Below are 12852 nucleotides of genomic sequence, written 5' to 3' on the forward strand. Positions count from 1 at the left end.
GTATAAAATGAGCAAAGGTTTGAGGGAGAATATCCTGTTCTACCCCCAGAACAGTCAGGATCACATCCAGGGGGCCCCATAAACCCCAAGCCAAGCAGAGGGCAGCTCCAGTTTTGTATCCAGTTTTGGATATCCTTGCCCAGAGGTGAGTGCCCAGAACAGTCAGCCTCCATTTGCCTGCAGAGTGCAGAGCCAGGCCCAGTTGGGCTGGGGTACAGATCTAGAGCTATGAAACTAGGCAGTCTGAGACTGAGGGATTTGTGCTTTGGGACTTCATACCCCTCAGACCTTTGCAAGGCATCTCTAAGCCTTCTGTTTCCTGCCTCACCACATACCTTCACGTTTTCTTCAAGTCCCAGGAAATATTAACTATCAGGGCAGTTTCTGCTCAGTTTGGGGGACAGAGGCCTTGCCCATTACAAATCTAGCCCTTAGCCCTAAGACCTCTGGTGTTACAAAGTCTGGTGGCAAGATCGCAACCAAAAGCTAGAACCAAACCCAAGTCTTGGGCTGGTGCCCTGCTAGGGGTTTTAAGATTGGTGAGGGCTCCACAGTTAAGCCTGACCTGTACTCCCCTTTCCCCCTGCACTATGGATGGAGGCCAAGGACTTCCTCAGACCCCCCACAAGTTGCCTGGCTACCCTCGGTACAGGGTTGGATGATGAACTGTGTTTAGAAGACCACACTTAGGAGATTTCAGTGGGACTGATTTAGGATGCTATGTGTTTGGGGGAATGGGGGTTGGGAGAGAGGTAGATGCCTGCTGCCTCTTAAACCACCCTGTATAAAATCTGCAATACAGCTTCTTCCATGTACCTGTGCCTGAAATTTCTGCAATAAAGAGGTGTTTGTAAACTCTGGTTTCTTTCTTCCTGCCTGAGGTTGTCAGGCCTGAGTGGGCAGGGGATGCTGGGGGATATTAAGTAACAATGCGATGTTTGTGATTTGACTATCTTCCCCTTAAAATTCCTGGGTTTACAATTCCCCTGAGGCCTTGGGTCGCCCTGCCCCATTTCGCAAAGGGGAGGCCTACCAATTCACCTTTTTCCTGGATAGGGTCTGAGGGACTAACCTGGGTGGCTAAGTTGATCCAGTTCTGGGCTCAATGAGTTCATGTTCTGGTAATCGACATAAACTGGACGGGATGTCCCAAGGTGCACAGGGATTTGGGCAGTTCACTACGTAGATATTTGCTCTGCCTCAGCCCTGAAGAAGGTTGATTTACCTCACCCGTTGACCAAAGGGTCCGGGAGGGGTGAAGCTTCCGCCCCCAGCCCGGAACCTTTCTTCTTCACCCTGCGCAGGTTCCGGGAGCCAGGGCTCTGGCGGGCCGGAAGTGGAGGCGGTTGGTGGTGCTGGTGGGGCACAGGGACGCGGCGCGGGCGGCGGTTTGCGGGCGGCGGGTGGACCGAGTTTAGTGACCGCTGTCTTGCTGTCTGGTCCTGGCAGGGCTGTGCGCGGCTGCACTCTGCGCGGAGGTAGCGAAACGAACGCGGCGTGGACGAGGCGCCTGCGCCTGGGCCCATGGCCTCCTCCTGCGCGAGCATCGACATCGAGGACGCCACGCAGCACCTGCGGGACATCCTCAAGCTGGACCGGCCCGCGGGGGGTGAGCCAGTACACCGGGGGTGGGCTCTCGGCGAGCGGGCATTAAGGGCGGCGCGGGTCTGGGCCGTCCTCAGGGCCCACAGGTCTCTCAGGACCAATTCCGCATCCTCCTGGCTGGTGAGGCAAGACGGGGGTTGGAGCGGTAAATTGCTGACCGTGCCCGTCAAGGGTGCAAATCCCTTCCCATTCCGGAGCCGGGCCGTTCTGCCTCGCGTCCTTCAGCGTCTCTGCTGAAGGTGAGACTCCTTCTCTGAATCCGCAGGGCTCGGTTCGTGTCCTGGCCCCAAGGTCTGTAGTGTTACTGGGGCTAGCTCAGGTTCCCTATCCTTGTGCCATAGTTCTGAGGCCTGGTCTGGCCTCGGTGTGAGGAGTTCTGGGTCTAGACCTAGGCGCTGGGCTGAGGAGCCACTGGTCCCCCTCTGCAATTCGCCCTTCACTCTGGAATACAGACTCGAGGTCTGCTGTTCTAAAACTGATTTTCAGGAGAAAGATGACCAGCCCCATTTCCGTGTCCTTTCTGGGATTAAAGCAAATCACAGACTGCATGACACTGATTGGATTAGGCTACAAACATTTGCAAGCCCTAGTTTATTTCTATTTACTTAAACTTTACTTGGGCTTGTAGTGATAGAGCTGCTCCTGCCCTCAAGGAGCCTTGAGAACATAGAGAGCTAATGAGGTTGTAACATCATGGAATTGTCATTGAAAAAAAGGAGTATTTTGGTACTGTGATGGAGATATGGTAGATGGGGTTGGAGCTGGAGAGTGCCTGAGAACAGATCTGAGACCGAAGACAGTGTTTAGGTTAGGTGTTATAATATGAACAGGTGATTGTCAAGAATGGCATTCTGCAAAGAACAAATAGAATGTGTGAAGGCACCAAAGTTTCCTGGCAGGTGCAGGAACCTGTGAAAAGTTGTAGTGGTTGAAAGATTGGCTGGTGATGGTGGTGTGGGTATGCAGTGACCACAGCTGAGAATTGGTGTTTCCTGGGACCCTGTTCTTAAACCTGCTGGGAGGCCCAAACTGGCTGCTTTTGGAAGCAGGCACTGGTGCTCACCCTGGGTGGGTTTAGCTGCCCCTTACCCCCTGAGGAAAATCCATCTGCTGCCTGAAACCACTAAGCACTTCATCCCAGACCTGGAATGTGTGCTCCCTTTACTTGTGAGCTTGGCTTGGACCTCTCCTGCTCATCCCCTCTGTGCAGACTAGACTGCACAAAGCTTTGGTAGAGTCTGATGTGGCCAGTATTTTGTAGCTTGTTTGTCTTCATGGTAGCTTGCCTGGGAGGAAGAGTGGCCAGCCTCTCCCTGAACAGCTGAAGTGGCTCTGATCCAAGTGAAGTGGCCTGCAGGCTTTCCACTTAATTCCTTATTTGTTGATTGGTACCTAATTGCCCAGTTTTCCAAGTAGCTCTTGCTGGTCTCCTCTCAATGGAGCACCATGTCAAACTCCATACTGTCTTGTGACTAGAAACTTACCATGTTTTTCAATGTGGAGCCCTAGTTTCTTTGTCACCTGGGAGTTTTAGGGTGGTTTCTGAGACTGTGAGGGTGCTTGAAACAGCCAATGGCAAACAACTGAAATGCTGTCTTTTCCGACTATAGTTTCTCTTTACTTTGTCCCAACTCCTTCATGTCCATTCTTTCTGAGTTTACATGCCCAAGGTGGTTCGTCTTCTGAGCCATTTCTTTGAGGGGCAGGTTCCTTTCTTTCTTACTTCCTTATTGATGTCCTTTCATGTGTTAGGAGTCCATCTCGCTTGTCTATCTTCTACCACTATCTTGGTCTAGGACCTAGTATCTCTTACTTGGATTCTCAACTATGCTACATGCTGACTTAAAGCAGTCAGTCTTTTGGCCATAGCAGACCATGTCACCTTCCCATTTAAAACTCTTTTGTGGCTCTCTAGGGGCACCTGGATGGCTCAGTCGATTGTGCTTCTGAATCTTGATTTCAACTCAGGTCATGATCCCACAGTAGTGGGATTGAGCTCCTTGTCCTCTCAGCGTAGATCCTCTTTGGGATTCTCTCTCTCCCCCTCCACCCCTCCCCTGCTCATGTGCACGCACGTGCTCTTTCACTCTCCCTCTCAAAAAAAAAAAAAAAAAAGATATATGTGTGTGTATGTATGTGTATATATATATAGAGAGAGAGAGACACACACACACACACACTCACTCTTCTGTGGCTCTCATTGCTACAGGGAGAATTTAAGCACCCAAGATTCATACCTGAGACCTCTGTAGCTTGTTTTCCCTCCATCTTTCCTGTTTGTGTGTTCCAGCCACACAGGCTGTGATGGCATCTCCTCTATGAAGTCTGTCCTGACCCTTTCCATGCCTTCCCTGAAGTACGCAGAGCCCCTCTGTGCCGACCCGAGCCTGAGTATTAATTGACTTCACCAGGTTCTTGATAGCTTTACTCCTCCTTCAGGTAGAAGAGCCCCATGCACATCTTTGGTCCTGGCAGAGACTGAGTTAACTATCAGAGTTTATGGAACAAAAGATGAACCAAGGGCCCTCCTCCCCACTGACATGGCTCCCTCAGTGCAATGTTCCTAGAGCACCTCATGGTTCTTGAATGAAATTCTACAGGAGGAGAGGCCAGTGAGCAGGTGGAACAACCTTCAGAGCAGCCCTTTCTATCCCCAGGTCCCAGTGCAGAGAGCCAGCGGCCATCTAATGCCTACAATGGAGATCTCAATGGGCTTCTGGTCCCAGACCCCCTCTGCTCAGGTGATGGTACTTCAACAAACAAGTCTGGTCTCCGGGCCATGCCACCTATTAATCTTCAGGAAAAGCAGGTCATGTGAGTGTCTGGGAAATGGCAGTGGTGGTGCTGGGTCTTTGGGATGATGCACTTAATCACGTTATATTTGTGCTAGAGTGAGAGGAAAGGACAAGCTAAAGAGCTTGGCCTGGATCTGAAGTTTGAGCTTCCATTTTAGCATGGAAATAGGCCCATTACCAAGGAGGGAGGTGAGCAAAGGGAACTGTGGGTTTGGGGACCAGTAGACTAGGCATAGCTGAGCACCTGGGACTTGACACCTTTACTAGAGTGGTTGTATTCTCTCCCCCTCCCGACCATGCCCATTGAGACTTTGTGAGAACAGGAGTCAAGCTTGTTCATCCCTTCCCATAGCTGCCTCTCAGGAGATGACAGCTCTACGTGCATTGGGATTTTGGCCAAGGAGGTGGAGATTGTGGCCAGCAGTGACTCTAGCATCTCAAGCAAGGCACGGGGCAGCAACAAGGTGGGTGCCAGGATGTTGTGGCATGTATGGTGGATGGGGACATGTTCAGCCTTTCCCTCCCCTAACCCATGTTGCCAATTCCTATGGGAACCAACTTGACAGGTAGTGTGCCTCAGTCTCAGAAAGCCAGGGTTAGCTGCCAATCTCTGTGGGAATCTGGCCTCAAGAGTTGTGAATGTGTGGCTGGGCTCACACATAGGGCATCTTCTGTCCCCAGGGATGCTGGGGACCAACTGGGCTCTGGCAGAACTAACCTAGCCCTCAGCCTCTACAACCTTTCTCACCCTTGTTTCTCAGGTGAAAATCCAGCCTGTGGCCAAGTATGACTGGGAGCAGAAATACTACTACGGCAACCTGATTGCTGTGTCCAACTCCTTCTTGGCCTATGCCATTCGGGGTGAGTAGGGGCAGGGGAGAGGAGGGAGCTGTTCTGCTAGAAACCTCAGAGATGCAAATCCACTGTCAGGCCATTCAGCCCACTCAGCCTTTAGGGTACAATAGAAGGCTTATCTGTGCTGCCCCCACCTCAGACAGGCCTTGGGGAGCCAAGCGGGAAAACTGAGCTTGAGACTGGTAGTGACAATGAGGCAGGCAAGGGCAGGGCTTCTCTGCCACTGCCTGGGCCTTACTCAGTGGCCTACTGCTCTTCTGATTCCAGCCGCCAACAATGGCTCAGCAATGGTGCGGGTGATCAGTGTAAGCACTTCGGAGCGGACCCTGCTCAAGGGCTTCACAGGCAGCGTGGCTGATCTGGCCTTTGCACACCTGAATTCCTCACAGCTGGCCTGCCTAGATGAGGCAGGCAACCTGTTTGTGTGGCGCTTGGCTCTAGTTAATGGCAAAATTCAGTATCCTTTCCCTGGGGTGGGATGGGGGACTGAAGAAAGGTGGGTGGGACTGGGGCTACCAGACACACCTCATCATCCACCTGTTTAGCCCTTAACACCCTGCTCAGAGAAGAGATCTTGGTCCACATCCAGCAGCCAGAGGGTACACCACTGAACCACTTCCGTAGGATCATCTGGTGCCCCTTCATCCCTGAGGAGAGTGAGGACTGCTGTGAGGAGGGCAGCCCAACGGTGGCCCTGTTGCATGAGGACCGGGTGAGGGAACCATGCATGAGGGGAGAGGAGGGGACAGAGCGTCCATGGTGTGGGCATGGGCTGAACACTCATCTTGTACCCTGCAGGCTGAGGTGTGGGACCTGGACATGCTCCGCTCCAACCACAGCACCTGGCCTGTGCGTGTCAGCCAGATCAAGCAAGGCTTCATCGTGGTCAAAGGCCATAGCACGGTAAGCCTGCAACTGACTGCCTCCTTGCTCTCCCCACTTTCCTTATGTTCCTCATCTGTCCCCTGAACACACCTGCCCAGGTGGCTTTACTGGCACTCTGCCCGTGGGAACTCTGAACACAAAGTGACCCTTACCTATGGAATGCCTGCCTAGCCTGGCTTCAGCCTAGGGGTCTGATCTTCTGTACAGTCATCCATTTAATCGGTCTTTCATAAAAACGTACGCACCCACTGTGGGTCAGCTTAGCTCACTACCATCCTCACCTGAGAAGGGCTTGCTCCCACCACTAGGCAGGTGGCAAAGCAAGGCTCTTTGGGTTCTTCCCAGTGTCTAAGTGAAGGGGCCCTCTCACCCGATGGGACTGTCCTGGCTACTGCAAGCCATGATGGCTTTGTCAAGTTCTGGCAGATCTACATTGAGGGGCAGGATGAACCAAGGTAAGGCAGAGCCTGAGGGATCGAGACACCCCTCCCCCACCAAGGTGAGGACCAGATCATTCACTCAGACCCATCATCTGCCTTCTTGCAGGTGTCTGCACGAATGGAAGCCTCATGATGGGAGGTCCCTTTCCTGCCTCCTGTTCTGTGACAACCATAAGAAACAGGACCCTGAGTGAGTGAGTGGGCAGGCAGGTGGGTAGTGGGCTGGACCTTAATTCTCCAGTAGGGGGCCCAGCCAGCTATTCGATGCCTTGGTGCTTTGCAGAGTCCCTTTCTGGAGGTTCCTTATTACTGGCGCTGACCAGAATCGAGAGCTAAAGATGTGGTGCACAGTGTCCTGGACCTGTCTGCAGACAATTCGGTAAGCAGAGGCTGGCTAGGGGCAGCAGAGTTATGGATGTGGGTTATTTCCACTCTCTGTCTCATTAATCCTGCCTCCCCGGCCCCTCAGTTTCTCCCCAGATATCTTTAGCTCAGTGAGTGTGCCCCCCAGCCTCAAGGTTTGTCTGGATCTCTCAGCTGAATACCTTATTCTCAGCGATGTGCAACGGAAGGTAACCTATAGTGGGGCACCCTGGGCAGAGCCGGTATCTTCAGGGCAGCAGGGGTGTTGGGCACATCCACAACCCTCACAGCCACTGGGCTCAGCTGTGAGTTTACTCTCTGTGCAGGTCCTCTACGTGATGGAGCTGCTGCAGAACCAGGAGGAGGGCCGTGCCTGCTTCAGCTCCATCTCTGAGTTCCTGCTCACCCATCCTGTGCTGAGCTTCGGTATCCAGGTTGTGAGTCGCTGCCGGCTGCGGCACACTGAAGTGCTACCTGCTGAGGAAGAGAATGACAGCCTAGGGGCTGGTGAGCTGGTCAAGGTCAGGGTATATGTATGTAGGGAAGTGTGGAGTCAGAGAGGGCCAGGCTTAGTTGCCCACACTGTCTTTGTAGATGGAACCCACGGAGCTGGTGCTGTGGAGTCTGCAGCTGGTGTGCTCATCAAACTCTTCTGTGTGCATACTAAGTGAGTCCGTTGGGAAGTACCAGTGCCCTGTCTGTGCTCCTCCCCACCCTACTGCTCTGGCCCCTTTGAGTCCTCTCCTACTCTCTTCTCTGCCTATAGGGCATTGCAAGACGTACAGATCCGCTTCCAGCCACAGCTGAACCCTGATGTGGTGGCCCCACTCCCCACCCACACTGCCCATGAGGACTTCGGTGAGTGAGGAGTAAGAGGGAAGCAGGTTAGACTGACCAGGTTCTGAGATCTGACTCAAGTGGCAGCTTTCCCCACAGCATTTGGAGAGTCTCGGCCCGAACTGGGCTCTGAGGGCCTGGGGTCAGCTACCCAAGGCTCCCAGCCTGACCTCCGACGCATAGTGGAGCTACCTGCACCTGCTGACTTCCTCAGTCTGAGCAGTGAGACCAAGCCCAAGCTGATGACACCTGACGCCTTCATGACACCTAGCACCTCCCTGCAGCAGGTATGCTGGTGGAGGAGTGTGGGGCTCAGGGCAAGGGGACCCGGGAATGTCCCACCTGCAGGCCATATAGTGCTGATCCCCTGCCTCTCCCCAGATTGCTGCCTCCCCCAGCAACAGCAACAGCAGCAGCAGCTCCAGCTCCAGCTCCTCCTCTCTTACAGCTGTGTCTGCCATGAGCAGTACCTCAGCTGTGGACCCCTCCCTGCCCAGGTGAAGCGAGGCTCAGGGTTGGGGGATGGCAGGGGCTGGTGCCAGGTGATACCAAACTCTGGCTGCTATACCTTAGCCTTCCTGCCACCAGGCCACCCGAGGAGCTGACTTTGAGCCCCAAGTTGCAGCTGGATGGCAGTTTGACAATGAGCAGCAGCAGCAGCCTGCAGGCAAGCCCGCGTAGCCTCTTGCCTAGCTTGCTCCCAGGTCCAGCTGACAAACTGACTCCCAAAGCACCTGGACAGGTGTGTGTGTAGGAGTGTGTATGAAGTACAGGGTGGCAGGTATCTGGTTGTGGGAAGCTTGGTGGCACTCTACTCCCATAGCACCTGAGGCCTTTCTCTGAGGTCATTCCAGCCTTCCCTGTTCCCTGGAGGGCAACTTCTCAACCTATATCCTATATTTCTACCTCCCATAGCCTATTTTCCTATCTCCTCCCCTCCCGGGCTGTGGGATTTTTGATCTGCATCCCCCACTGCAGTGTCTCATCTCTACAAACGTCAGGGCCTCATCTCTGTGCTCTCCCATCCCCATGTCCCACCACCTAAGTCCCATCTTTGCTCCACCTCAGGTGCCTACTGCTGCTTCTGCACTATCACTGGAGCTGCAGGAAGTGGAGCCCCTGGGGCTACCCCAGGCTTCCCCTAGCCGTACCCGCTCCCCTGATGTTATCTCCTCAGCTTCCACTGCCCTGTCCCAGGACATCCCTGAGATTGCATCTGAGGCCCTCTCCCGTGGTTTTGTCTCCTCTGCTCCTGAGGGTCTTGAACCAGATAGTATGGCCTCGGCTGCCTCAGCGCTACACCTGCTGTCCCCACGGCCCCGGCCAGCATCTGAGCTTGGCTCTCAGCTTGGCCTGGATGGAGGCCCTGGGGATGGGGATCGGCATAGTACCCCTTCCCTTTTGGAGGCAGCCTTGACCCAGGAAGCCACAGCCCCTGACAATCAGGTCTGGCCTACGGCACCAGACATTACTCGTGAGACCTGCAGCAGCCTGGCAGAGAGGTGAGGAGCCTGGCAGGACAAAGTGTGCTGGTGGTAGGGGTTTCAGATAGAGTCATGCACTGTTGAGTTGGCCTGTTCCTTCAGTCCCAGGAATGGCCTCCAGGAGAAGCACAAGAGCCTGGCCTTCCACCGACCACCTTATCACCTCCTGCAGCAACATGATAGCCAGGATGCCAGTGCTGAGCAAAGGTTGGTGCCACCCTACACTATTCCTCTCATAGGGAGAGCCAGCAAGTAGGTAGGTGCTTATCTTTCTCTTTCCCCTTCCTACAGTGACCATGATGATGAAGTGGCCAGCCTTGCCTCTGCTGCAGGGGGCTTTGGCACCAAAGTTCCCACTCCACGGCTGCCAGCCAAGGACTGGAAGACCAAGGGATCTCCTCGAGCCTCACCCAAGCTTAAGAGAAAGGGCAAGAAAGATGACGGGTAGGGGGTGGGGTCCTGGGGCCAGGGAGAGGGGTGGTTCCCAGGCTGCCATGCCTGACGTAGCCTGAGGTGCTTCTTGCCCATGGCAGGGATTCGGCCGTAGGATCCCGGCTCATGGAGCACCAGGTAAGTGAAGTAACACCTTTTCCATTTCTGAGAATCCTCCCTGTGAGGGTGGGAAGGGCTCTGGGCCATTCCCTGGTCTGGTGGGTGAGAATGTAGGGGGCAGCATCACCTGATTGTCAGTGCTTCTGGCAGGTGGCAGAAGCTCCTGAAGACTGGCCAGCACTAATTTGGCAACAGCAGAGAGAGCTGGCAGAGCTGCGGCACAGCCAGGAAGAATTGCTGCAGCGTCTTTGCACCCAACTTGAAGGCTTGCAGAGCACAGTCACGGGCCACGTAGAACGCGCCCTAGAGTCACGGCATGAGCAAGACCGTATCCTTATGGGTTGCGGCATGGCATGGCACAGGGGTCGGTTGAAGCAGCAGCATTCTTGGCCCCAGGAAGGGATGTGGGACCCGCTTCAGGCCTATTCCTTAGCTACAACGCAGAGCGGCGGCTGGAGCGGGCACTGGCTGAGGGGCAGCAGCGGGGTGGGCAGCTGCAGGAGCAGCTGACGCAACAGCTGTCCCAGGCACTGTCTTCAGCTATAGCTGGTCGGCTAGAGCGCAGCATACGGGATGAGATCAAGAAGACTGTGCCTCCATGTGAGTTTTGTGTGGAGACTCTGGGTGGGCCAGGTGGGAGTGGGGCTTCCTATCTGTCAATCTGCCTTTCATGGCTCTACCTATTCCTTCTCACCCTGCCCCAGGTGTCTCCAGGAGTTTGGAGCCAGTGGCAGGCCAACTGAGCAATTCTGTGGCCACCAAGCTCACAGCTGTGGAGGGTAGCATGAAAGAGAATATCTCCAAGCTACTAAAGTCCAAGGTGCTGTAGGGCCCCAGATGACAGATTGGTGGTTGGTGGGCCAGGTCAGGCCAACTTGGGCTCAGCCTTTCAACTCAGCCTTCCCTCTTCCCCCAGAACTTGACAGATGCCATTGCCCGAGCAGCTGCAGACACATTACAGGGGCCAATGCAGTCTGCCTACCGTGAAGCCTTCCAGAGCGTGGTACTGCCAGCCTTTGAGAAGAGCTGCCAGGCCATGTTCCAGCAGATCAATGATAGCTTCCGACTGGGCACGCAAGAATGTGAGTGGGGTCATATGCTTCAAGGTGGGAGGGGCTGGCCCCCTCTCCCCCACTATCCCTCTCATGGCCCCTATGGTGACCTCTCAGACTTGCAGCAGCTAGAGAGCCACATGAAGAGCCGGAAGGCACGAGAACAGGAAGCACGGGAGCCCGTGTTGGCCCAGCTGCGAGGCCTGGTCAGCACACTGCAGGGTGCCACTGAGCAGATGGCAGCCACTGTATCCAGCAGCGTTCGGGCTGAGGTGCAGCACCAGCTGCACGTGGCTGTGGGCAGGTGTGTGGGCAGGGTGCTGGGCAAGGTGGTGTGTTTTGAAAGTGCCAGATGGGACTTCTTATCTACCTCATCTCCCTCACTTCCCTTTGCAGCCTGCAGGAGTCAATTTTAGCACAGGTACAGCGCATCGTTAAAGGTGAGGTGAGTGTAGCACTTAAGGAGCAACAGGCCGCTGTCACGTCTAGCATCATGCAGGCCATGCGTTCAGCTGCTGGCACACCTGTCCCCGCTGCCCACCTCGACTGCCAGGCCCAGCAAGCCCATATTCTACAGCTGCTGCAGCAGGGCCACCTCAATCAGGCCTTCCAGCAGGTACGCCAGGCATTAGGTCCAGGTAGGGGTTAGGTGTTTCCTGACAAGGCCCACACACCATACTCTACCTGTCAGGCTCTGGGCAGTCTGACCCTAACAGGCTGTTCTTGGTTCTCTTTGGCCTTTCTGGCCATTTCCCCCTACTTCTCTGCCTGGTTCCAGGGTCTTTTTACCTCAGTCTACCTTGTTTCATGACTACCCTTCTTAGGAAACCTCTCCTGATCTCTTAAAGTAACAACACATCCCTATATTACTGTCTCTGGGCCCCTGAGCATCCCCCTCTGGAGCCCTCGGTACCCTACCCTGGTCATTATTTCCCTGGCCACACAGCCAGACAAGTAGGTATTCCATTCTGACATTAGCTATAAATACTGTTCTTACCCTAGGCCCTGACGGCTGCTGACCTGAACCTGGTGCTGTATGTGTGTGAAACTGTGGACCCAGGGCAGGTTTTTGGGCAGCCACCCTGCCCACTCTCCCAGCCTGTGCTCCTTTCCCTCATCCAGCAGCTGGCCTCTGACCTTGGTACTCGAACTGACCTCAAGCTCAGGTGAGTGGACTCAGGTCAGGAGACAGGCTGGGGTGAAGGTGGGGGAGCAGTTCAAAGCAGAGACTTCTGCCTGACTCTGCTTCCTAATTTTCTCCCACCTCTGTTCCCACCCATCTCAGACTTTGAGGACCCTTCCCCGCCCGCCCCCCCCCCCCCACCCCCCATCAGCCGTCCCTCTGGGCCTCAGTGCCACTAGGGGGCACTCCCATTTGCCGGAACCCACCTGTATCCTGTCCCTTTCTTCCACCACAGCTACCTGGAAGAGGCTGTGATGCACCTGGACCACAGTGACCCCATCACTCGGGACCACATGGGCTCCGTCATGGCCCAGGTGCGCCAGAAGCTCTTTCAGTTCCTGCAGGCTGAGCCGCACAACTCACTTGGCAAAGTGGCCCGGCGTCTCAGCCTCATGCTGCACGGCCTTGTAACCCCTAGCCTCCCTTAGCTAAGCCTGCCTTGCCCAGGGGTGGGGAGGCACTGAAGGCCAGCACACAGGCTTAGGCTAGTGTCTGTCCTTTTACCTGCTTAGGCTCCCACCTCTGGGGTGTTTGAGGGGAGAGCACTGGATGTGGTCTACAGGTTGTGGTAGCCAGCAGGTTTTGGCTGGGCCCAGGGTGGGTATTGTGCCTTCTTGGGTTCTGCCATGCCTGGAGCATGACCCCTGAGATCGTGACACCACTTGAGTTGAATTTTCCATATTCCTTTTTACCTCCGATTTGGATCTTTTTGTTTTTGAAAAATGTTGAGAAATTCAATTAAATGCTTTTGGAATAAAATGGAGCATGTGTGTGCATTTGGTGTAACTTTGATAAGGGTCT

At 54.6% G+C, this 12852-nt stretch overlaps 1 protein-coding gene across 3 annotated transcripts; it reads left to right on the forward strand.

The window, feature by feature from the left end:
• Positions 1-1364: 1364 nt before the first annotated feature.
• On the forward strand, positions 1365-12814 carry EDC4 (enhancer of mRNA decapping 4). Of its 3 annotated transcripts, none has more exons than XM_060650409.2 (29): positions 1365-1609; positions 4263-4419; positions 4753-4864; positions 5162-5261; positions 5523-5712; positions 5820-5967; positions 6054-6158; positions 6486-6595; positions 6687-6770; positions 6864-6959; positions 7050-7152; positions 7270-7450; positions 7538-7610; positions 7710-7801; positions 7868-8067; positions 8162-8277; positions 8354-8522; positions 8849-9282; positions 9367-9471; positions 9556-9708; positions 9798-9834; positions 9967-10144; positions 10261-10416; positions 10521-10636; positions 10733-10898; positions 10986-11172; positions 11265-11484; positions 11871-12034; positions 12287-12814. In XM_060650409.2, exons 1-29 carry the CDS (start codon positions 1525-1527, stop codon positions 12477-12479), a joined length of 4230 nt encoding a protein of 1409 aa, XP_060506392.1. In that variant the 5' UTR covers positions 1365-1524; the 3' UTR covers positions 12480-12814. The 3 variants fall into 3 exon arrangements, with proteins under 3 accessions (XP_060506392.1, XP_060506395.1, XP_060506397.1); XM_060650412.2 differs by having other exon boundaries at positions 7880-8067; XM_060650414.2 differs by having other exon boundaries at positions 7880-8067; positions 8369-8522.
• The last annotated feature ends 38 nt before the right edge of the window (positions 12815-12852 follow it).

This window comes from Panthera onca, chromosome E2, assembly GCF_046562875.1.
Source record: "Panthera onca isolate mPanOnc1 chromosome E2, mPanOnc1 haplotype 2, whole genome shotgun sequence".
In the NCBI taxonomy this organism is placed as follows: Eukaryota; Metazoa; Chordata; class Mammalia; order Carnivora; family Felidae; genus Panthera; species Panthera onca.